The sequence below is a fragment of the Aptenodytes patagonicus genome, chromosome 6 (assembly GCF_965638725.1).
Source record: "Aptenodytes patagonicus chromosome 6, bAptPat1.pri.cur, whole genome shotgun sequence".
In the NCBI taxonomy this organism is placed as follows: domain Eukaryota; kingdom Metazoa; phylum Chordata; class Aves; order Sphenisciformes; family Spheniscidae; genus Aptenodytes; species Aptenodytes patagonicus.
The window spans coordinates 50,025,103-50,051,114 of record NC_134954.1 but is presented as its reverse complement, the minus strand read 5'-3'; the positions used below and the strand labels follow the sequence as shown (position 1 = coordinate 50,051,114).

The 26,012-nt window shown below is 39.1% G+C and overlaps 1 protein-coding gene across 1 annotated transcript in view; it reads right to left on the bottom strand.

The window, feature by feature from the left end:
- Positions 1 to 26,012, bottom strand: part of PDE11A (phosphodiesterase 11A) — a 142,244-nt gene that overhangs the window by 36,820 nt on the left and 79,412 nt on the right. The window contains exons 10-12 of the mRNA XM_076340748.1: positions 25,571 to 25,621; positions 3,569 to 3,715; positions 3,358 to 3,465 (exon numbers count right to left, since the gene is read on the bottom strand). Of these exons, the coding sequence (XP_076196863.1) occupies positions 3,358 to 3,465; positions 3,569 to 3,715; positions 25,571 to 25,621 (306 nt within the window). The remainder of the gene's footprint in view (positions 1 to 3,357; positions 3,466 to 3,568; positions 3,716 to 25,570; positions 25,622 to 26,012) is intronic.

The window sequence follows — 26,012 nt, the reverse complement described above, 5'->3', positions numbered from 1 at the left end:
TTGATGCTGTAATAAATATCCTTTAGCATAACACACGCTTTGATTAAACTCAGGGATTCAACCTCTATTGCAAATGCAGGAAAGCCTATTAAGGAATTTACTAACAGTAGCAATATCTCAAAAATAAATGCAACATTTTATTTAATTAAAAGTTTTGTCATTGAATATATGAGAGAAATATAGCATATTTCACTTAACAAAAAACATTTGATTTAAAACAATGTTACAGTAAGGGGATATCTGCTTTGAACATAATGCAAGAAAATAGAGAATTACATTTCCCCATTTTTTGAATTTACACAGAGAGAAAAAAATACATGGCTATAGACAACGGTGCAGTAAAATTTATTTTCACCAGAAAAGGAATGACCCATAACTCATGAGTGGCAGCGTCTCCAGTGAGTTATGGAGGTCATTCTTACATGTGAGGAAATGAATTGCATTCATTATACCTTGCCCCACATTTATATGTTTTGTTATTAGCACACCAGATAGGATTTTAATTTTGTATTGCTTACTTGTTCATTTTTACTTTTTGAAATAAGTATTAATGTGAACTGTGTTAGGCAAAGGCATTGATAATGAAGCCTGGGCTTGATCCTGTGGTTTACTCTCACATGACGTCCTTAACTCGTAGGAGCAGTCTTGCTTCAGTGCTTGCCTTCAGAATATTTGGGCAAGTCTGAAATACAGAAGTAGGGCTCGCAGGACTGGGTTTATAATTGTTCAGTGTCTAACCAGAGAGAGAAAATATATACTCAGATATGCAGGAACATACCTTAGATATGCAGAAGGCTGACCCAGGAGTGAAACAACTGGTTTAAGCTTTGTTGGATTTCTGTTGTTCAGCTTGTTCAACCCAGCTGAATTTTCCTTCTGCATTCAGCAGGCGCACGGTCGGGCCATTAGAGGCTACCGCATTCCAGGTTAGACATTACTATGCTATGGTAAGTCCTACCTGAAAACGCCCTAAAATAGAACTATTGATTTATATTTGCGGTGCAGTCAATATTGCTGACTGTCATGGAGAAATCAGGAATAGGGTGCAACAACTGCACAAAGCAGTGCCTTCTTAACCATCAGAGCCCCTCTCTGATAGTCAAAGAATTTTCCCCTCTTTGCAGGTGGAAAGACAAGGCACATACTAACTTGGATGGTTCCCCCAAGACAAATGCAGTAAGAGCAAGCCTTGTGCTATTACTAGTTTCTTGGCTCTCTCTTTTGTGTCTTTTTTCACAAGATCAGTCTTCCTAGCTCTGGAAGGGAGAGCAGCCCAAGTGGATCACACACCTGAACTTACTCCGTTCTTGGCCAGAGCCACAGCGAAGCAGGGTGGGATGTGTGGTGAGTCCAACGCCATGGGCACACGCATCCAGCCCTGCCCGTGGAATTGCTCGTTCGGTTTATTACCAGGAGTGTGGGCAATGAAATGAGCTTGGCTTGAAAATCCCGGGTCACCTCCCACAGACAGTTGCATCCCCATGCTGACTACTAAAAGGATCCTGAAATTATGCTTTGAGAGCCACAGTCAAAGCAGTTTATGGCTGAAGCCTCACAGGCTTGCTGGTGGCTGTTGAAGCAGCAGGGATGTGCTTTCTCCCTGCTGGCTGCCAATGTAGTCACTGCTAGCTGAGATGGAGATGCTTGGTGGCAGAGAGCGTCTCCCACAGAAAGAGCCTGCCGAAAACCTGGCCTCGGAGCTCCACCTAGAGGTCCTCACGGGTGAGGTTTGAGGGCTCCTCACCCCCTGGCAGCATTTGGCAGAAATTAATGTAATTCCCAGCTGAACGGCACTGCCTGACTTTGCCCTTACTCCTCAGAGTAAAAAGCTTTTCATTTTTCTATAACTTAAAAAAAAGCATGTCGAGTTTATAAAACCTTAAAAATGACTGATGCCCACACGTTACCATGAGATTTCATTAGAGATCATCAGAAAGTGCCTGCTGAATCAACGTTAATTCTGCTCAGCTGAACAGCCTCACGCCCAGAAGAGGTGACCTTTCTCTCTTGTTGAACGTCTCCATTTCCTTTGTCTCACGGCATACGGTACAACTTTGCTACGCCTCCGTAAATGCTTACAGAAACAAACCCGTGTAGCTGGGATGGACCTAGCACTATACCAACATCTACCTGCTAGGGTCATACTCTGTTTTTTCTTGTCCGACAGACACAGTTGTGCCACAGAAACAATGCCAAATGAAGTAGGACAACTGGGAACCCACGCACAAGACAGCTGTGCCCTGTGAGCAGGTAACAGGCCACGGACTGTCTCAAGTCCATGTTAACACGGCGCTGACCTGTGCTGCGCATGGCACAGGCTGTGGAGTCTCCACCTCTATGGACAGGGTCCAGACGCTAACCATGCCAGAGACCGGCCAACAAGGAGAACATAAACGCTCAGTGATTAAAAATTAGGGAACGAGCACATGATAGCCCAGATAAATAAATACTTGCACAAATGCTATTAATATGACCACTTTAAAGTTCACAATAGATGACTGGCCATTAAAACTGAACATGAAGAAAAAATGGAAAAACTTGAATTCTTATCTTTATCTGGAGATAAGGCAAACCTAAAATGTAAAGTATAGTGGAAAGTGTCGTTTGCACACAGACACGTTGCTTCTCTTTTGCCATATTAAACATCCAGGATGACGAAGCTTTTTATTGATACATTTACAAGAACTAACTAGCCAAACATGGATTATTTCATGCAGTGAGGTTGCTGTGGGGTAGGGAGAGAGCGCGAGTAAGAGCAGTGGTACTTTCAACAGAATTTACTTGTATGCTGAGAGGAGTTACAGGTACTGATGGAGATACATGTTAATAAACCCCAGAATTGTTACAGCGTCCAATGGAGACACAAGATTCACTTAGATCACTATGTTGGAAGATAATCTTAAAATGTTTTAAGGCAATACCTTCTGCAACTATTTAGATGAAGCTGGATAAGAAGATAATAAATATCAACGTAATAAACACTTCTTCTGGGATTCTAATCTCCTGTGGTTTTGTACCTCCCAATTTAAGTGTCTGAAATAAATGTCAAATCAGAGTTCCAAAAGAAAAACATTTTTGTAAGATCAAGATCTATAACAACAAGCTCACTCCAAGAGTGCCATCTGTTTTCAGTCACTTTAATTTGCCTGTGATATCACTCTCACTAAAACACTATAAGGTTTTGCCAAATATGTGCCGCCTTAAGTCAAATAACCTAATTCTGTGTGCATTTCTTTTGGAAATGAATGAGTATCATCATAACTACAAAAGAAATCAAATGTTGGAAAATGTTTAGACAGGTAAGGCAATGTGGCAATAAAAGCTCTTACGGGATTGTGTCTGTAGCTGAATACTTACAGTTAACATGGCAAACATTAGCTGGCAGACATTGAAAGCATGCCTCCAGTTGTGATACAAAACCATTCGATAATTCTTCCTAACTGTCAAAAGCCACCTACACAGCGTCTGAAATGAAAAGTACAAATTGTATCAGGGCTACTAAAAGCGTACAAATGGACAGAGCAGTGCCAAGACAAAAGCAGCAGATATCTGCAGCGCAGATGGTTACCTCATAGTCAATTTTAAATTTCTGAACCATTCCAAGTTCCATGAACATCCGCAGGGCTGCAGTAATCATGGCATCCACATCAAGCGAGAAGTCATCAAAATGGATATCATCAATGCCAAGCTCTGACACCAGAGGGATGTTTGCTGCCTGAAAATGCCAAAGGGAAAGAGAAACTTCTGATTCAAAACTTGGGTCTTTTTTTCTGTGTCACTCTTACGAGAAACCATCCGTACATCAGTTCTGACCTGTCAATACATCCCCTGCTTGATTTGAATGCCCAGCAATAAAAGTCTTCATCTGAGAAATACAAACATGTCAAAGCTAACAGAAAGAGGAAACAGCGGGAAGGAGAAGAACCCGATAGGAGCAGGAAATACGCTCACCATCCCAACTGGAGCCCATATACAGCATTTAGACTGTGAGAGCTGACCACTTTACAGCTACTGCAGTAACACAATATATTCCAATGCAAATTACAATGCTGTAATGCAAGAAACATCTGGACAGCCAGCAGCTGTGAATTTTAATTGCTATCATTCAGAAATGCAAAGTAAATATACTGCTCTGCAGAATTTCTCCATCCAAATGTCTTTACATTCATAAGCATACAAGTGCCCGTTGCTTTACACTGTTTACTACACATTTGTAGAACCAAAAAAAGAGTAATACAAGAAATGTCTAGCAGAAGTACTTTTCAAAGTAAAATAAAAATTATTTTCAACATGCTGATTATGTAGTAAGTCAATAAACAACAGCAAAAGCCTTACATTTGCTTTGTCCATGTAACAGCAGACTTTTGTTCTGTTTGTAAGAGAGGAATAAGCTTTTCATGCACACAAAAACATATGAATGAGTGTGCAGGACTGGCTAATGCATACAGTTGCGCACACAGATGTGTTGTGGCTGGTCCACAGGGTTGTGCTGACAACCCTTACGGGCTTGTTTGCCCTTCCTTACGCCCCTTTGGACTTGCCACTCATCGCCCTGGAGAGGGCAGGTGGAGAAGGCTGCATATACTGAGGGAGCATCTGTTCCCTGTCTCCCGCGGTAAGAAGGTGATGGGTCAGGTAGAAACCTCACAAAGGGGCTGGATCCAGCCAACAGGCCGTGGGCTGGACCATGCTGAATTAGTTAAAATCGCATGGACTCAGCTGGTGTGGCACATCCAGCTACTGACTTGCATAAAATACCAATTTTTTCCTGCAACTGTAAGTTCACCTTCACAGTTACAACTTCTATGTAACCACCTTATGGTTTCCTTTTTGAAAACTTGTGTTTTGAAATGTTGCATGCTAACTACAACAAGTTATTGACATGTAAAAAGCTTTTTCTAGCCAAAGGAAAGTACCACCTTCGATAATTACTTTATGCAGACATTAAGCTGGTTTAGCTATACCACGTAAGAGAAGATGGTGTAAACTTGCCATAAAATAGTATTAACACTGCAGTGTTAACTTACTTGCTAGCTAGAAGAAAAGTCTTTTCAGTTCAGCACCCAGTAAAGCACGCCAATACCACAAAAAGTCATGGCGTTACACCAGTGAGGTTAACTGACATAGGAAATACAAGAAACCCATCAAGTCAAGCGTCGTCCCAGGATACAGCTGAAGAACCTCTGGAGCATGCAGAGATGTAAGCTCTGTAAACTGCATACTTAGTCTGCTAGCATACTTACCAGGTTGAATCAATTCAGCATCTTTTTTTGAATAATTATTGAAACATTTGAAATACTTCTAGACAATCCCAACAGGAGTTACACCTTAACACCCTTTAAGATCTGGCTGAAAAGCTATGTATTTACTCCTGAGGTAAAGGAAGAAAGAAAATACAGTTAGGTGTGAAACAGGAACGCTGGCCCAGAGACTGTGCTGTCCAGACCTTCAGCGGTCTTACAAAAATTGTGACTTTTTTTATCATCAGTTATTCTTCAGAGCTTTGGGGGATACTCAAGACGCATACTAATATTTATTCTATGAATACACTCGTTGCATAGTAAATACAATCTCTATAAAATGTCTCTGAGGGAAAAAACACATTTGTCCACCTTACTTGTTTGTTCCTTAGAGAGAAGTTTAAATAACAAAGATGCTGAAGCAGAAGCATTTGACTCTAAGTAGACCTACTTGAAACTGTTTTATCAAAACTATCTTTACAAACCTACTGCTGCATTTTCATTAACTTTGAAGTGGGCTCTGATTAAAATTTTCACATTTTTTGTCCTCTTACAGGAAAACAGATATTTTCCTTGCTATTTTTTACTGGAAACAAACACTTTTACCAGCCTGTTACAATTCAAGGGAGAACACTTGAAGTGGTTGCTCAACTACAATTGTTTTTCCCTTTGTCAAACAGTGGAGAAATAACAATATATTCCAAATCTATTACAAACTGAACAACAGGATATTAACAAAGCAAGTCAAAACCAATTTCTTCCCACGTCAGTCTAAAACTTTTAAATATTTATGAGGTTTTACATTCCTAAATTTAACAGGAGTGCCATAATCCAAAATAACTGCTAAATTAATAGCCAGGAGATAACATTTGTATAAAAGAACCATTTGCTTTACAACAGCAATAAAGCAAACAACAGAATTATGAGTGTTGAGACTAATTTGAATAATGTTTAAAAATGGTATGTTGTGGGGCTGCAGCAATGTTCTCGCTGCACCTGGCATTGTCTGTCCTCAGCTTCTTATGTTGGAAATGCAGCAGTCCAGGGTTTATAGGAGAGCAGTCATTAAAACGTCTTTTTTTTTATTACAAAGATATAAAAAAATATTCATAATACAGAATATTAAAACATATCCATCCCTGAAATTTTGCTGCACTGCAGGACAAATTCCAGTGGATTTCTTAAAACAAACAGCAGTAACAACACTCTGTTCCAGGAAAACAGAGGGGATGAAAGTACCATGACAATAAGAGGAAGGGGCAGGCAATTAAAATTCAAGTTACAGTGAAATTATTTTTTAAAGCACCCCAGTGATTAGGAATCACTTAAAAAGGCTTGCTTCCTTTTGAACGTTTTGAAGTTCAATTTCCCCTTTCTAAAAACAATTAAGAACATTATATTCTGAAGTCTTTTCACCCTGCGGCCCAAGCAATTTCAACGCTCTTCATCCTCAAGAAAAATTCACATGACTCTTCCGTGAGCTTACGGTAAATTAAAGCTGGACGTGCCTCCTCTGGTCACATCCCCATACCCATACCCCTTGGTACTAAAGCAAAAATTTGTCTTGAAAGGAACCATGAAAACAAGTTAGGCTTAACACATGGAAGGCAACTGGTCTTGCCTAATAAAGTACAAACTCAGCAATTACCAGACTGGGAAACTATCACCACTTGTAGGCAGCTTGAAAAAGAGGATGTCATGCCCCGAATGAGAGCATAAAGACAAGGTCTATGGCTACCCCATACTCAGATGTACATGGGATGGGGTGGGATGGATACAAGAAGGAGGAAAAATGCCTTTGTACTCAATTCAGGATCGGAGACAGATTCTCCTTTCCTCATTGCTCTTTGCTATCATGTAAATTGCTTCACAGCCTGCTTAGTATATGTGAACAGCTAGGAGACAAGTGACTGGTTGAGCCTTACCTTACCTCAGCCATCGCCAAAGGGCCATATGTCATTAATGACCATCATACTTCCAAATATGTGGAACGCCAAAGCGGCTTCTACCAACAATAAAATGCCAATTCTGGCCACTATAAAAGACAGCCCATGGGAATAGAAAAATAATGTTTCTGGTTCAGTATTAATAAGCCTTTGGGCTGCTGTGGATGAATGAAACCTAAGAAGGAAAACTTTAGGAAACTAAAGAGTTGAAGTTTCAAGAAAACTTTGAAAGGCTAAACACTTGAAATAAAAGCTACTATTTGATGCTTACACCTTAGTGCTGCTGAAGACAACCATTTCACAGTTTTAGAAGTATGTATAAAACATATGCTGTATAAATTGGTTTCTTTATATTGTTAGTGTGCGACTAGTAAGAATAAAGATAAGCATTCATACTCGTTTTTTCTTCTGGGCAGTACGTGTTCAGGTGTAAATATGTTAGAAAAATGCAGTATAATATGCACACACATACACACAGAACATTTTATAACATTCTCACTGTAAGGGCTGAATGAAGCAATCACAATCAATCAACACAAGCAAAAGGGGAGACTTCTGCTGCTCTTACTGAACATATTTCCTGAATTGAGAGATAGATTTTACATTCAGCTTGGTTAACATTACTGCAAATTGCTTTCCTTTTAATCCTACTTTCAGTTTCTGTCATATACCACACTAGTACCTTCATAATGGCCAATACCGCTATTGAGAAAACATATGCAAAGCATACCATTAAATGCCCCCTTACAAATTAACTTTAAATCAGTTTATAGTTATAAATAGTACAAGAATGATCCCCTGGAGATGGGTGAAAGGACAGGGGGCAAGCTTCCTGTCCTGAATAACTTGTAGGTGTGACAGCTGCTATAAGCTCATGATAGATGTCTTGCTATTTTAGGATCTGGAAACACTTTACCAGTCTTTCCAAACAGGGAAGAAACTTTATGGATTTCCCTGATGATCCACAGAGTTTTACAAACCAAACTTCCTGTGTGAGCTGGAAGTCTAGTCTTCAGTATGTGAAAGCAATACAAAGCTAAAGTCTTCTCATTCCAGCTAGTGCTGCCAGTGGAGACCAGCAGACAGGTCACATGCTGCCAGCATAAAAAATGGTCAGAGGGAGGTAACTCCTTATGCAGGGAAAAACTGTATCACGTCAGGAACAAACATGAAATAGCAATTTAGATATTTAATAATCTCTTATAGCAGAATTTGGTTATAAGGCAGTCTGGGTCAGTGGTGGAGAGAGGGCAATTTCAAGGTGGTGATTACATTTTGTCTCATCTTGCCATAATCCTCTTATTCCACCCTTATTTCCTACAAGTTGGCACACACTGATAGGCAGCTTAAGGAGTTTCTTAAACGGAAGATACCTACAGCTCAAGGTTCTGACTGGAATAACTTGATTCAGCACTTCACATTATATGAAAACAGGTTTTGATCCCATTTGATACTAAGAACACAGGACAAAGTATCATTCCACAGATTGACAGGGAAGGCTTACGCTAACTCTTCTAATAGCATATTCTTCACGATCTTATATATCCATATTTGATAACATGATAAAGTCAGATGTGAGGAAACTGACAAGTTCTTCAGAAAGCATTCTTTCTCCTTGTAAAACGTTCACTACCATGGAAGCAGTCCAGCTAAACACAGAAAACACTGGACTGAAATCCTACCTTGCTGTGTCAGCTTAAACTCTCTGTACTTCAGTTTTACTACCTATGTGGATAAGACATCAGTGCTTATTACGCGAGGAAAGCATTTTGAAACCTGCTGATAAGTATATTAGTATGGCTTTACTAAAAAAAAAATAGCACATTCTGCCATTTGGTATGCTCAGCTTCTTTCCCATGCAATATCAGAACTATTCTGTAACAATAACTTCCACTACTGAATACAGTCCCGTTTTTATATAGCCCTACGGACAATGACATGTGGAATGGTTAGCAAGGTTTCCTAAATCAGAAAATACTACCAGACTGATGGAGAAAAAGTAACAAGAAAATTGAATATATATATATATATAGCATATAAAGATATCCCATGAAATATATGTCCCAATGTAGCAAAAGAATGGCAAAACAATATGGTACGCCTCTTAACTCCCAGGGGGACTGTTTAAGTCAGGAGTCCATATACTATGATTTCAATAGTGGGTCAGGATCTGACCTCATTTATACTCTATAGTGACACTGGAGCTTCAGACAACGTGACATACACAAAAAAATAAGACTACCCTTTCACCTACCTATCTCTTCACCTAGAATCTCTCTCAGAAGATTAGGAACTGAAAAACCTTAAAGGCTGATCATCAAAACTTGCACAGAAAGCATCAAAGTGGAGAATATTTAAATGCGATGCCTTCTTTATCTCTCGCTTCATTTTCTATCAAGCCACATTGGAGACAGTATTTTCTGACAGCAAAGATTTTTATTTGTAAAGGGTTCTTTTCATGCATGAAAGCCTTTAAGATACTTGCTTATATTTAAAGCTGCAGGCATCTTTTAAAATGTACCTTTATAGTCAGCTATCAGCAGTAACGGACAAATTTTGCACTTCTTCATAGCCATGGAAGACCAAAGCATGTTATGTTCCAGTCTGACACATTTCTTACTCTCTCCAAAGGGAAAAGAATCAAATGTTTCAGCTCAGGGATGTTTTAATGCCCAGAGCAACCCGGCTTTTAAAGGCCTCCATCTGTTACTGCAGACTGTGCATGGCGTCCCTCTGCCCTTCACAATGCTGAGTTAGCACCTCTTTTCCAATGACCAACCGCAGCAGAAGCAGGACAGCGGCATTTAAAGGGAATTTTATAATATTTACAGTAAAGGGGAGTGGGTGTGGAAGAGACTTAAAGTGTGCACATGTATTATCCTCTGGATTTTGATTCTAAAGATTTCTTAATGTGATTATCACAGTAGCACTGCTGCTGCCTTCGGGAGTGAAATCGCCCAGAATCATTTAGGTTGGAAAGGAGCTCTTGAGACCAGCCAGTCCAATGCCCCTGCTCAAGCAGGGTCAAAACCCCCACAACTTTATTTGCCCTTCAACAGCTTTCACCAAATTCCAATTCTCTGAATGAGGTCACTGTATGAAGGGATACTCAAATAACCACAACTGGAGACTGGAATAAGATAGGAGTGGGGCTTTGGACTAATTTGAAGGCAGTTGGATGAAAACATGAGCTAAGGAGATGTCACGCTGCCATATAAATACGCTTTGCTACCGTCAGATCCACCTGTTTCCTCCTGATCCTCTCTGTTTCTGTGTGCCAGACTCTGTGAATGTTTTATCCAACAACTGTTCAGATGTAAAAGACATCAACAGTCCCTGGAACAGGATTTATGTATTTTAAACCTCTTCAGAGTAACCCAGCAGATAAGCAGAGGGGTGCAATTGTGAAATCAAATGCCCAAGCTCTGCCCAAAGTCCCGCAGTAGGTGTCTGAGCCCTTTGCTGGAAAAGGTCACTCATTGCTTTAGTCGGTTTCACATGTGTAAACCAAGAATAATGCTGCCCTTGCACACAGCTTCAAAATCTGCAGCTGAAGCACGTATATGTGGTGCATACTGCTTCATCCTCAACTGGCAAATTAACAGCGTAACGTGGAATTTAGACATGAAATGTGGAACAAAGAAAGTTGCATTTAGTCTTGTTTCAAAAAGTTATATTTGGTTTGACCATCTACCAAACATAACTACTGCTTAGTATGAATACTTGTATTTGCTTTAATTAAAAGAGAAACTTCAAGGCATTAAGAAAGCTATTTCTTCCGCTCCTTCTATTAGAACAAAAAAAGCAGCCATTAAGCAACATATCACTATCAAATATAGCATTTAGGAATTTTTTTTATTATCACGCACTGTGGGCTTAGGACAAAAATATAGTATTTACTTTCTGCTTTTATTATAAAGCTATATGTGCCTGAGAAAAGGATTTGTCTTCTTAGAATTTTATTTTTAAAAGGGCAAGGGAAGATATGTCATTACAGCATTACACATGCTATTTCCAAAGGTAAGCCCAGAATTATAGCTAAAAAGCTGAGAGTACTTTGAATGTTTCCGATCAGTCAATCAATCCTGTCCGAACATGCCACTTTCTGAAATTGGGACCCATCAAAAGGAATAATAAATTTCAGAGATAAAAATATTACATTTAAAATTTTGTTACAAACTGTAACAGAAAAGACACAAAATACATTATTTATGTTGCTAAAAATCAATCCTTGATGTTAAAGATGTTTCCTAGTACACAGAAACAAAATATATGGCAGCCTATAAAAAGAACAAGAAATTTCTATTTTAAAAGAATAGAGACATAAAATAAAAGCAATTAATGGTCTGAGCATCTATTATTCTTACGGCCAAAGTCCATAACCACAGCAGCCTAGGACTGGAGTTTTACAGGGCATGCACATTCGACACAATGATCTCCCGAGGCGCGCAGGGGAGTGTTCTCGTCCTTTTGGCTTATGGTGATTAGGAAATAACCAGTGTGTCACATACTACAGGCTAGCAACTGTCGACTTTTTATGACCATTGCTGTAGATGAGAAGCTCGTACAAAAGGCTCTATTCAGTCTCCGTCCCAGAATTTGAAACAAACACAAGCAGCAAACCTAGGGCAAGTATTTCTCAGTGATACAAAAGCGTCAGGCATGCAGGCTGCCATTTCCCACAACAGCCTTACTTGGTTTTGGTAGGCAGAGAGTCAGCTTTGTTGCTCCCATGAAGAGCAGAACGGGTAATGCGGACTGACGCCCTCACACCTATAAGTGTGGGAAGGTGAGGGAAGAGGGATACAAGGTAGCCTTCTCCTCCACAAGACTACCTAGAAAGGGGAGGGAAGGCTCTAGCTGCTTCCTTGAAGACTCAGAAGAGGAAAAACCTGATTAAGGGTGGAAGGAACAGGATTCTTCTCACAGAGAACGTGATGTGAAGGCACAGGGAGGAACTGGCTCTTTTGGTGGCAAAACAGCCCAAACTGTGCCCTACAATTCTCAGTTGGCCACATGGTGCGAGAGAGCACATGAGAAAGAAGTGAAGGTGTTGCCAAGAACAGACACTAAAAAAAGCCCAAAACAAAACCAATAAAACCTCAAAAACCCCATCAGTGCCACAGTGGCACGTACACTGGTATTGTACTATTTTCTGTCCCAGCGTACTCCAGCAGCACTCACTGCACCCAAGCCAATCTGCAGGACCACTGGTCACACGCCACTGTGGGGCCGTGGCGGTGCTGCAGGAGTGCACAGCAATGGCACTGGGTGCTGTTGCTGCTGGCCACCGAAATTTTCTTTCTGAGCACCTGCGACAAATCAGGCTGGCAGCACAGTGACTGGTGGTGAAAGTTATGCAAATATATGAGTGGGCTACTGCTCCACTGAGGAGAAAGTCCTATTTCAGATATGCTAGAGGGACAGCTATAGCAGAATATTGTCAGGTAGACAATAGATAATATTGAAAATACCTTCAAACTTACAACACACGTTTACAGAAAAGGTACAGAGAACATTGCAGTGATTACCCTTAAAATATGTTTTATCTTTGTCTTTTTCTCCTTAGTTTTCATCAAGTTCCGATTGCAGGTTTAAAAGAAATCTACCCATCCTATTCTGAATCCATAAATCACTCCCTAGGAGCACTCAGGACTGCCCAAAAGAGAATTCTCAAAAAAACCAGAGCTTCATCTTGCTACAGTTTAACAAGCCAAGAGGGTTTATCCTGTGCGAGGCTTCTGCAGGGCAGATTGTGAACGCAGAGCCCAACTCCTCTCCCCATAGCAGAATGTACATCCTCCACAGCATCCTTCATCACACAAAGCACACCGGCAGAGAAAGCCTGAGCACCCAACCCGCACAGCAGCAGAGAGCTCTAGTTCACACGCAACTCACAGCCTAATCACCATGTGTTTTCTGAGAAAAAATAAAATGTATAGATCCTGCTCTTTCAATGAAAACAAATAATAGGCACTTAAATCTTATATTTATTTAGCTCTTTACTTACTACCTATATATTACTAGCTTTATAAGTGTTCTTTAAACAAAAGTTGCTTTCATCTATCACGACTTTGAGGTGAAAAGCTGCAGCGCAGCCATAAATACTTGTTTCTTGTTATTCATGAGCTTCTTAATGAAGGCCTTATAACACACATTTAACTGGCCCCTATGAAAATATCCTTATGATATTTGACTGATATAACTGTTCCTTTCCTCCTAGACACCTTGCATCTGCCAAATTAATATTGTGAATATAACGTCTTCTCCTATGCTTAGACAGTGCTGCAGAGGGGCCGCAGCATCACCGGAGGAGGTACGAATCTCAGTGAAGAGGTCTGTCTGCATGACTCCATTTTAGGGACACTGAGGATTGTCCATGCCTGCCACAAAGCTGTGGGGTGCACAAATACCTCAGCCACCACTGACTCAAACAGAGAGGCAGTCAATATGCAGACAAGCGAGAACTGAGCCAGGCAAGGATCTGGATACGGGACCCTACTGGGGCTGCATTGCTGTGCCGCACAGCACCCAGCTCGCCAAGGTCTCAAAGGTCTTCGCTGGGTCCCTGCCATGCGACCCTGGGGCAGGCACTACCCACAGACCACGTCGTGCCACAACTTGCCATGGTGTTGCTGTGATCATGCCACTTACAATCTTTCCTTACCACCACCCGCAGCAACAGGCCTCCTTCAGGGTAAGTACAGATAACACAAGTAGATACCTGAAATCAGTTTAACAGTAGAGTTTATGAAGACCATAAATAGAAATCGTTTTTTATTCTTTTGGGGTGGGGTTTTTTGTGTGCCCGTAAGCTTGTTGTATGCCTGGGACAAAACACATGCTGCTGCATGGCAGCACAGAAAGCAGGGTTAGTTGAGTTACGTATAAGTGCACCAAACAGGATGCTGTATGCGCAGGGGGATCACACAGGTGCTGGAAAACACTGATATCTGATGTTCTCAGCCTTTTTGTGTGTGTTCAGAGCTGGGTGTAGCTTGTTGCAAAGCACAAGATGACGGAACACTTCACAGAAATGGCCTCATAAAATATTCAGTTTCCTGTTTTTGCCTGGGGTACAATCTGCACATTTTCCATACAGTTGCAGCAAGAAAGAGAAGCCTTAGAGTCTATTTCTCATACATTTAAAGTGTTTACACTTCAGATTTGAAAGACTAAAAACGCAGAGCTACTGACATAATTTCTCTGTTGGAAAGTACATTTACTCTGCCTGGGATTTTGCCTAGACTAAAACAAGAGACTTTGGAGACTAAAACAATAGAGGAATCCCCCCCAGGCAGACAATGAAACAGTGTAATAAATAACCTGTAGAAGGTTGTAATCGCAAATATTTTTTACATAATATATGCTAGATATAGTTTTGCTTGGATGACAGAGGCCCGTACACCCCAAATATGAATTGATCTAGAAAACAAGCGTGTATCCGTGTAATTTTTTCCTTCAAATAATCCCAGAGCCTAAGTTAGTACTGCACAGGAGCACGGTCACTCACACACAGGTCTTTCAGCACAGCCTCACTCTTACCAGCTGATGGAATAATGCAAGAAAGAAATTGCTGGATATGAGACTGTGGATGTAATATGGCTGGAACCCGTGAGGATATTTCTCCCGAGTCTCTCGGTGACTCACACAAGAAGGACATGCCGCCTGTGCTGCTAACATATTCTACTACATGCACACACCCTAACATTACGATGATGTGAAATTGCACTGGTATTACCTTTTTCAGGATTTTACAGCTTAACAGAAATGCTGCTAGGCGATCAGCCTTAAAGTGGAGCGAGGATGGCACCCAGTGGCCAAACAGATTCATCTCAGAAAAACATTTCTCATCTATTTCCCATTCTTCACTTTCAGGAGTTTTAGTTATAAAAAGGTTCTAGCTCCAATATGAACTCGTTGGCAACGTCAGAAGCCACTACAGGACACCGCCTTCTTCCTTTAGGGGACATTTATATTTCCTTTTGTAAAATATTTTGTAAAAAAACTGCCCATAGAAATATTGCCATTAATAATTTAAAATCAATGCCACTAAACATTTATGACAAACAACTGTTTGCAGCCAGAACACTGTAGAGAGGCAGAAATAAACAAAGAAAAGTATTTTTTCCTTTTGTAGGGTATATGCTAGGGAAAACAAAAGATTTTTTTTTTCCTGGTTTTAAAATCAGTACAACTACTAAGGAACTTGTTTAAATTCTAAAATTAACATTGATAATATTAATGCCAATTAGAAAATTTCTATCCAAATAAAGTTTGGTGAAAATCAACTTGATTTTTTAACCAGAAAATTCCCAGTTATAACTGTCAATCTGCTGGGGCTACAAAGGGAATCCAAGCACAGATAAATGAAGAATAATTTTGAATGTGAAATATTATGCCATTTTTCTGGATTTCTTTGAAGAATTCTTTCTTCCATGAGTTAAAACAAACAGTGCAATGGTCTTACTGGGCCAGTCTGGGAATGCAGGTCTCGGAACAGTGAGCTGTCACATACAGGGCTAGCCCCGAGGATGTCTATCAACTGCGTGGGCAATAATTTGCTCCTTATTGATGGCGAAAGAATCATGATAAACCCACAGTGAAGAAGTCCTAAAGTACCATCATTCACTGAAGTACCCCAATTTTTTAAATTATTCTGGTCCAATTTGAGTGCACAAATCTTTGCTAGCTAGATTTTTCTTCCTGTTTGAAAACCTTTCCAAATATAAATTCCCAAGTCTGTCACTGACTGAAGCATACTACTTTATCATTTGACAAGTGTTGATTTTTTTTTTTAATCATTCATCAGATATTCCTCAGGCTTGCATGACATTTTGTATGTATTCTATGCCTTATCACTTTTTGCATGGTTGTTGGCTAAATGGTGCAGCAATGTTGAACCGTATTTATTCCTCGATGCTTTCCAGCTGACAAGACATTCTTGTGGATTATGATGACCAATCAGATTGAAGGACAGACAACAGGTCTGTTGGATAATAAATTATTTCACCTTCACTTGTGAGCAATACTATGTCCCCAGCAATTGCTATTTCTAATTTGTTTTTCTAAGCATTCTTAAGTCCTGGACCAATTGTGGTTTTGGATATGAAAACAGATGCAAGAAATACAAAACTTCCCATAAAAATAACAAAATGCAGTATTTGAGAGCAGCAAAGTAGCACACTTTTTTTTACTATGGGTAAATTAATAACCGTGTTTTATTAGTTCTCTGCTGAAAATTTCTGTTAAGTACCACTGTATTAGTGTGCATAATTACTAAGAAACTCAAACCCAGTCACTATTAAAAGCAATAAGTCAGCAATATTTTAAACTACTTAGGATTTTTTTAGTACTGTAAAAGAATATTAGAGTATAGCAGAAAGTCTTAGAATTATTATCTAAATCAACTGAAATCTACTTCAGCTTTACAGAAGAAGGCTTTCTTAAAAAAGTGGCACAAAGACTGGTTTTGACCATGCACGTAATTTTAATTTTCTGTTATTTTCAGTAGTTGAAGTTTATTACTTGTTAAGGTATTTAACAAGGAGATTTAAGCTCTGGTCTAGCTATGAAGTAGCTGATCTTAGAAGCAGTCATTTATTATTTAATATTTCTAGTTACTATGTGTCTTTACTCTGCAGTCAGAATATCAATGTTGATTTTTCACATTTTTTTAATCCTAACACTTAAGCTCCCTTCTTTTTAACCTACAGTGTAAATGTATTCAGAGATTATTCTGTATAGCATAAACACGTAAGAATAAATACGTTCTGCCTTTGGCATATTAAAAAAATTCCACAGGAAGTTCCTTATTGACATCTGCATTACGCCCTTGCCCTGACATAATCCACAGACCAGAACCTATTCCTTGCTGAAAGAAGCCCATCCCTTTTAAAAATTCATTTAATGACATGTGCTAAACTCATAAATTAATAGAAAAAATTGTCTGGGCATGGTTATATGATTAAATTGTGGGCTTTATCTAGCTTCCAGGCCACAGGTTTCTTTCTTTTGCTTTAACTCTCTCAAGTCATATATAGCTTTTCCTCAAGAGAAAGATTTTTTTTAAAACAGGGTTTACTTATCTCCTACACTACAAAATAAACTGGTTTTGTGCAGGCTTATCACACAAATGCAACACAGTTGCATTATACAAATCTTTTGCAGTCAGAAAGCAGAAACGTTGAAGTCTTTCACAGAGATATTGTAATATTTCTGTCCCCTCTTTGCAGATGGAAAACCAAAACACGAAGAAGTGCCCTGCCCCGCTCAGCTCAGATGATATGACAACACAAGGGCAAGGAACCTGTCCAGTTAGACTACAAATATTCAGAGGTGGGCAGACAGCGTGGATGTACTCCTCATGACCGCTATAACCTCCCTTTACCCCTCTATAGCCAAAGAGGGCTGGCTCCTTCAGAAAGCAGCTCAGTGCCTGAGCGTCACAGGTTAAATTACTCCTTGTAAACCCTCCCTCCACAACATCCTGGAAAATTCGTATTTCATCTGCCCTGGAGGGAAGGGAACATTCTACTCTGGGAGCTCCATGTTTTCACCTGGAAATAATAAGCGTGGTCATTTTAGAAATACAAGAGAAATCCTTTCAGTGACCTTTTGCAACAATTTTATCTTGTCTTGATCAACTACGAAGCCAGTAAATTCAAATGCTGAAACTTCAGTAAAACTGAATGTTTAATTTTTTGAAAGCGAACTCAGAATTCCCCTTAGCTTTTTCTATTAACTATCCCTAAAATTAGGGTAGACATTGTAGTATGACACTAGTCTAGTAGAACAGCTCCAAAAGTAATTTTTAAACAGGAGCCTCTCATGCCTCTGACACACTGAAGTCATCCCACTTTATTTCCAATAAAATGCCTCATGGAAGAAATTAAAGTGAAAAAAAAAAAATCTTTTTTTTCCCACAAACTGTCATATTGCTCTTTTATATGCCTTATTCTCAATAAAACCTATCACTCTGGAACAGGTTTCATGATGGTAACAATATCTGTATGAGAAGGGCTGCTGTATTAGGAGAAGTGCACCTGAGAATCACAGGTCCTGGCACTGAGACAAGGAGCTGAAGAATAGCTTAGCAGGACAATCCAGAAATGCTTCCAGGGGCAGGTGGTTGAGAAAGGAAAAGAAACAGCTCATACTAAAACAAACAATTCAGCAAACTCGGGAGTTTTCATCAAACCCTGGTATCTGCAATTTCTGAGATTTATGACAGTAATGATCAAGTCAAAGCACATTTTCCTTCATTTTAAACACAGAATGCATGGTCTCTTTTCTGGGTGATAAAAAGTGATGCATAGAATGTAGCTTCCTTTTTTTTTCCCCTCAAGCAGTGCTGGTGGAAGGCACTGATTAATAACATAAGAAGAGTTGTATCGTGTCAGACCAAAAGTCCTTCTGAGCCCTGTACCTTAGCTTTGAGAGTGACCAAGGGAAGACTATTTGAACTGAGAAAACATATTTCCTTGGTGCACTCCTCTCGGCTTTGGTCAGCCACACTTCGGAGATTTCCTGAGCCAGAGATGGCTGTCTTCATACAACAGTCCTCATTTGCCTTTTCCTTCTGTTAATTCATCATTTTTAACTCATTAACATCTACGGTGATAGGCCATATAGTTTAACTACATGTTTGCTGAAGAGAGATCTGTAGTCAGATTAAAATCTGTACCCTGATGATTTCATTTGATGCTCCTAAACCTACACATTGTATGAGGAAAAGACCATGAACAATCTTTCCCTAACTCCTCTTCTTCACTGAAATTTTAAATTTTTTAGCTTTATATATCTTTGAACTACAGAGCACTAGCCTGATGTCAACAGATGACAGCCTCACATTTCAGAAACTAGTATAACCACCCCAGTATTTTATTTTTAATCATTATTTATTATCTTTAATAATTTTCAGTGTATGCAATGTGTTCCTGACTTCTTGTTTCCATGACAACTGAAGACATAGGCACATGTAAAAGTGTATGAAATAATGTAATACAATAAAGACCTTAGTTTAATGAATTATGAAACTCTTAACACTGTGCTTTAGGTCTTACGTGGGCAGTGCATGTGGAAAAGCTGAGAAGATAAACTGTGTTTTACATCTTGTGAACATGTGCGTTTCTCAAAAGGGAAAAAGGGAACACAGCTCAATATTAACACATAAAGCCCTGTTTACCCTCAAGGTTTCTCCTTATTTTTTCCCCATTGTCGCTACTCTCAGTAGAACTTGAGCAGCTGGAATAGCATTGGGGAAAAGCTACAGGCCAGCACAGACCCTCCTGTGACAGCCAAAGAGGAGTCCAAGAGTCTCTGTGACTAGTCTTGGGGGACAATCTGAAAAATACTTAAGCATGTGAATAACTTCATGCACTTACATAGAACTGTATGTGTTTCACCATATGCATGGCTGGGACCATGGCTTGCAATACTGACTTTGCAGTGTGATTACATGCCTTCGGTCCTTGGTAAACCCATGTTACCAAACAGATTGAAACGGCAGCGTCATCAATGCATAAAAACATCATCTTCTAGCTATACATATTTAAATGGCAATATTTCGTAAGTGGTCCAAAACACAAAGGCCAGCTTGCCTTTCTGAAATTTAATTACTGAGGAAGAGTATGATGTAATTATTGTAAACTACTACAAATTATTTAACTAAAATAGTTCTAAATTGAAAGATGGCATCACAGCAGAGAGTAACATAGCCTAGGAATGCTTTCCCAATCCTTACAGAGATTGGAGATAAAATTAATACATAACATTCAATTTTTCATTGTCCTGCCCACTGTTATGCATTTAAGGGTGGGTATAAAATTGTAACAGCAAAACACATGAAAAACAAATTCATTTTGTATCATACATGTAATGCACACTCCAAGTATCAAATTCACTTAAATCCATCATCTTTCACAGATCAACTGCTTATATTGTCATTTACAGCAGCAGTCCTAAAAGTTGTTTCCTTTTTTGGTTCAACTCTTTCCATCGTTATTTAGTTAAATGTCTGTGTTTTTAAGAGAGACACAAAAGCCTCCCTATGTGGAGGTAGGTCTTAACTAGCCATACCTCAGGCTACGGAATTGAGAAATACAGGAATTGTTATTCACACTACATTTTGAATCGAAGATTCTGTAAAGCAGGTGATACATTACTTTCCGTTGTGTAGCTCTCCTGTGTGCTGTTTGACCTAAAAAAGGGAATCTCTCACAGGGCTATAAATAATGCATCATAGTCATTAAATATTGATCTGGCTTATACCATTCACAGCTGCACAATTAGGTTAGCTTTTTAAAAATAGCTTCTTGTATATTACCCATAATAGGACAGTGTTTACACATTCTCTTTGGAAACTATATTAGTTAAATTTAAAAGTGATGTGTGTGGGACTGCTTGCTAAGTCACAGGACTTGTTCATTACTGCCTCAGAAGTCAGTAACTCTTGCTATAAATATCCTGTCCAGGACACAATTCTACATTCTTTATTCATGTATCTTGGCTTTCTATATTTGTCTAAAAGACAACTATTTTTAGGCTTGGAGAGCCTGCGTTTCAATGAGAAGAAACCTGGCACTACAGGACAATGCTATAGGATAGCATCAATCTTAGATTAATCTGACTTCACTAGTCTTACATTTTTCTATTCCAATAATAAAAATGCTTATAGCTAAACACTAGCGCTAGTACATAATCAAAATTATGGAGTTGTCTTTTAAGTCTGAAATACAAGAGAGAACTGAGTTGCCACAGTTTTTAAAAGCATACCTATTTCTAACTTCTTAAAAAAATAAAATGAATATTGATATGGGTATGATTCATTGGTGCATTACTTTAGCTTATCCTGCCAAAATTCAATTTGAATTTGGTGCAGTTACGTAGACGCAAGTGAGGAGAAGCATTGTGATAAATCAGGCTCATGACTTCAGACAGACATTCTCAGATATGCAAGAAATGTTTGCACTCAAGGTGGATTTTTTTGTTTTACTTGCAAACACCCATGAAAAGTAAAGTTTAATTTTTCTCCCTATTATCAGAAATCTACATATCACAGTAATGCAGCACGTATCAGAAAACCTAAAAAATATTATGCAGTTTATATGAACTTAGCAGTATATCGGATTTAAATGATTTTTTTTTTTTAAATCATAATTTAAATGTAAAAAAAAGTTGAAAAATATTGCGTAGCAAATAAAAGTAAAATAATCTGGCAATGGAGAGTCTATGTACAATACTTCCTATAAATTGTATGTTTTTGTTGCTCTTGTTTTAATCCTATAAATCATTCACAAAACCCAGATCCTCTTTCTTAGAACCTGGAAGTACAGCGCATGTCCCAAATACAGGAATAATGGTAGATACCCCACGATTAATTCTGACTAATAACTAATTCTGATTCAATTGCCTGTTATTGAAACTCTATTAATTAAGCTTCCATGTGTTTTTCCCCATTTTAAAAACCTACCTGTTTTCAGGAAAAAGGACCCATTTTACACTGCATGCCAACTCAAGTTTTCACTTAACATACATTTTAGACTGGCATAAAAAGAGGACTGGATCTTAAATTTTAACTTTTTTCAGAGATCTTGTTCTAGCAGAAAATACAATACAAAAGACTGACCATCATGAATAAATAGATAGAAGATGACAGAGGGAACATTACTATGGAATTTTACAAATGCCAAACAAAGCCGAAGACAGCAACATCCTGCTGAAATCAATGGCAAACCTCCCATTACCTTCTCCAGGGCCACATTATCACCTACAAAGATTAAGGGATTTGCTCAGGCTCTGAATCTAGACCTCTGCAGTTCCACCTGGAGGGCTAAGCCCCCTCTCTTATCACTAAAACAAGCTCACTGGGTTAGGGGTGTGAATTTTCCATTCCCTGCACCTGCCTACACTGCATCTGAGCCTCACACTGGTCCTGCTCACACTGGCCTCCTGAGAAATCTGTGCCTGCTAGCATAAGTGCTAATGAATCCCAAAAGCTTTAATGCAAATAATGAAAAGGACTGGTGACATGAATTTTTACAGTAATGATTTACATAATTGGATTCTCTTCTGAGAAAAGAAACATCCATTCGTTAATAGAACAATTTCTAATCATATAAGCATTTTTAAACTTGGCTTTCAGATTTTTATTAGTGAAAGCTATATTCTAGTAACACCAGAAGTGGAATCCCTTCAAAAATGTGCAAAAAAATGTTCAATGTCAATCTATGTTGCTGCTTTGTTATTATACAATTGTAGAAATCAGATATGGAATAGGCCAATTGCATGACATGGTCCATTGTCATACACTCATGTTTCGTTGTTCCATACTGTGACCTTCCCTCTGTATTTTCCAGCTCCACAACCAATGGTGCTCTGCACTTCTTCCCATCCTAGCATCTGGAGAAAGGTATTTCATTTCTTAAGGGTTTCTTATTAAGGTGGGGTTTTTTGTTGTTTCATTAATTCTTAGACAGGATTAGTGGCAACAGAAACAAACATTATTTATTTTACAGAACCTGCTCACAGTGATTATGTTTAATGTTTAAAAAGATACCAAGTATATTTATGAATTCATCCAATAACAGTAGGAAATTATTGACAAAATTTCAAGTAAAAAAATCAACTTTAACTAGTCTTGCTAGGCTTTCTGTAATGCAATAAAATTAATTCACTGGTAAAAGCCAGAGGCAAAATAAACTTCAAGTACGCTTGCAATTTTTCACTTTGTATCACAATATTCTTGAGATCTTAGGCAAATAAAAATTAATGGAAAAGCATTTTATGAAGACTATAAAGTAGTAAGATGACAAAGATGGAAATAAACAACTTGAACTAGGAGGAAGAATATGTAATTATTTCCAAGCTGCTGGGGTCCAGTTACAGTATGTTTGGGGTAATAAGTTGAAAAGTTGTCAACTCAAATGTATTGTCACTCCAAAGTCATTAATTACTGTTAGGTCCCGTGTCAGTCAAGAGCCAGTAGCGAACTACCGGCATTACTCTCATTTAGATGTTTCTATCATGTGTGTTTGTTCCTGTTCTGACTGAATCAGAACATTGGGTAAATCGTAACACACATTTCCTCTAACATCTGCCAATAAATCACCAAAGGGAGAGGGGACAGTTTTAGCCCCAAACACCCCCAGAGGGAGGAATTGTTTATTAGCCAGTCAAGTCTAGAAGATGACCGTAATATAACAAAGGGCTTATACAAAATATAACAATATAATGAACAGAGAAAAGAGCAGTGATTTCAGGGTAGGATACCCCAGGAGACCTCAGCAGGGAGACTGGCTGCCAGAGCTCTGCAAGGGGGGAGACGAGAGCAATTTCATCCCATGGATGGATGGCCCTCTCTGGGGATGAGCTCTCTGTCGAAGGCCCACAAGACACGCTGGTCCTCTCTGGGTTTTTGTTGTTTTGTTTTGTTTACAACCAGTGGTGTAAAGCATTAACAAAGACCACCTGGCACTCATTTTGTCAGGAGCTGAAAGCGAGACAACTGGATATAGGAAAGGGAACATTTTTCTGAAAAAGTACCTCAGCTTAGTTTAAGCATAGCTTGGTTATATTTCTCATTTTCTCATCTATGTTCTTTATAAAAATGTATCTATCAGGGTTGTTAATGAATAAATGCTTTTCATTTCCCTTTACCTTATCATTAACCATTAAATGGATAGTTACATGGCTTCAAGGTAAACGGATAACGACAAGACATTCCTTACTTGGAGACTGGCAAATCTATTAATGAAAACCCCTGGGAAAACAAGTGGAATAGCTCCACATCACACTAGTATTTAAGTCCAAAGAGTAACATAGCAGGCTTTTATTTCAATTACGCAGACCATGATGGAGAATTGTCTTTCAATGGCTAACAGCAACCAAGAAGTACGGCCCTCTGGTATGCAGACAGATATTTGTTGAATCCTGGCAGTCACAGAAGCTGTATTACAGGTGCTTATTCTAAGGTAAACTAAAATTTAAAAAAAAAAAAAAAAAAAAGAGAGAAAAAAGACACATTTATGGTCCTTTATCCCTTTCTTTCCCCTCCCTCTCACACAGTGTTCAGTGTTCTTTTTGCCAAACAAGATACAACTTATTAAGCACACAAAAGTATTTTCTGCTGGCTGCAGTGTTGGAACGATCTTCAAGCAGGTTTGATTCCAGCAATAATTCTGTAATCTAATCTTCAGCTTACAAAAGGGTGGGTAACTGCACCAATAACTACAACGGAGGGAGAATATTACACCCTTATCACCAGGTATCAATACAGAGTTCTAAGGCACAGCCATCATTTGGGCAATAATCTACAAACTAATTAGCTAACTAGCAATAGCTGCCCTTCCTCAACCCAGGTCACTCAACAGTATCAGCTCTGCTAAGTCACCCACAGCTTCCCTCTTCCACCTCAACCATCCCCATGGTGCAGAGATCAGGTTGCAGCCAGCCAGCCAAGTGTCAAAACAACCATCAAACAGCTATTTTTCAGCCAGACAGGTTCCAGGGAGCCACAGCAGTGAAGGCCAGCAGTACGGGGTCACAACAGTTCAGATCTCCTTCCCAGACCTCACCATAGTCTCCGATGCATGTTGCATACAGGAGACCAACGCTGATACCCACCACGAAAGCCTCCCGAACAGCTTTGAGGAGTCCTCTACAACACTGACTCCTCATAGCCAAGGAAAGTGTCACCAAGTTTCCCTAGTGTTTCCTCAAGCAGAAAAGGACAAACAAAGCCTATCAGAAAAGCAGCTCTGGAGTGCTGGCAGTGATGAAAGAGCAAGGTCACCGTTCCCCCTACTTTCTACCCCTTGGCAAGGCAGGATTCACTGAGAACACATAATTATTGGTCCCTAGCAATGCTATGTTCAGCACACATCACTTTACAGTTCTGCCCAGGGCACTTACAGAAGTTAGAGGAGGATTTCTCACCTTCACGTCCAGCCTTCGGAGTCTATGCACAATCCTGATAGTGAATGCTCTGCTTTTTTAGTAAACACAGAACAGCTTCCACGCTATAAGCATGTAAAGTCTCAAGTTCCTCTCATTTTCTCTAGTCTCTTCCTCACCTCCCACTGTAGTATGACTTCCCTATGGTGGTTCTTGCTGAGGAGGCCAGCAAACCCATGCTGACTGCAGTTCCAGCAGCTGGTGCTGGGACAATAGTATTTTGCCACTGTGCGCCCATCACTGCATCTCTTTATCCTTTGAAAGATTTTTTTTTCCACCTTCCCTGCCTAACAGCCTATAACATGTAATACATCCTTTGTTAATCATTGTTATGATTTTCTGTTTTTGATGTAAAACTTCTCTCAGATAATCTACATCAATTTTAATTTACTGTTGTATTTTCAGAAATAACTAAAACCAAATCCTTACCTTAAATTTATCAACTTCTGCCTTCGAACATGTTGCATGATAAGATAACACCTGCCCCAGAACAAAAGATAAAAAAACATTTTTGTAGACTTGACAAGTAGAAATAATAGGGCTCTGTACTGCAGTCTAATCAACGACGTTTAAAACAAATTTAATTAATATTTATGCATGGTAATTAAGTTCTGAATGTCAGCATATAATAACTAATTGTAGGTTATCAGGTATACATTTGGCATTTATGTTGCAGGGAATTTTATAGGGAATAATGGACAGTAAGTAATTTAATATTATAGGCATTCCTACATTGTTCTCCTGGAGTTCTACAATTAAAAGAGAAAGAATTTAATGTAAAAATGAGAGTAGATTTATAGACTTTAAATAATGCCTTTTGCTATACTGTAAAGCTTTAATGCCTTTGCTAGTGGCACATCGCTGCATGCAA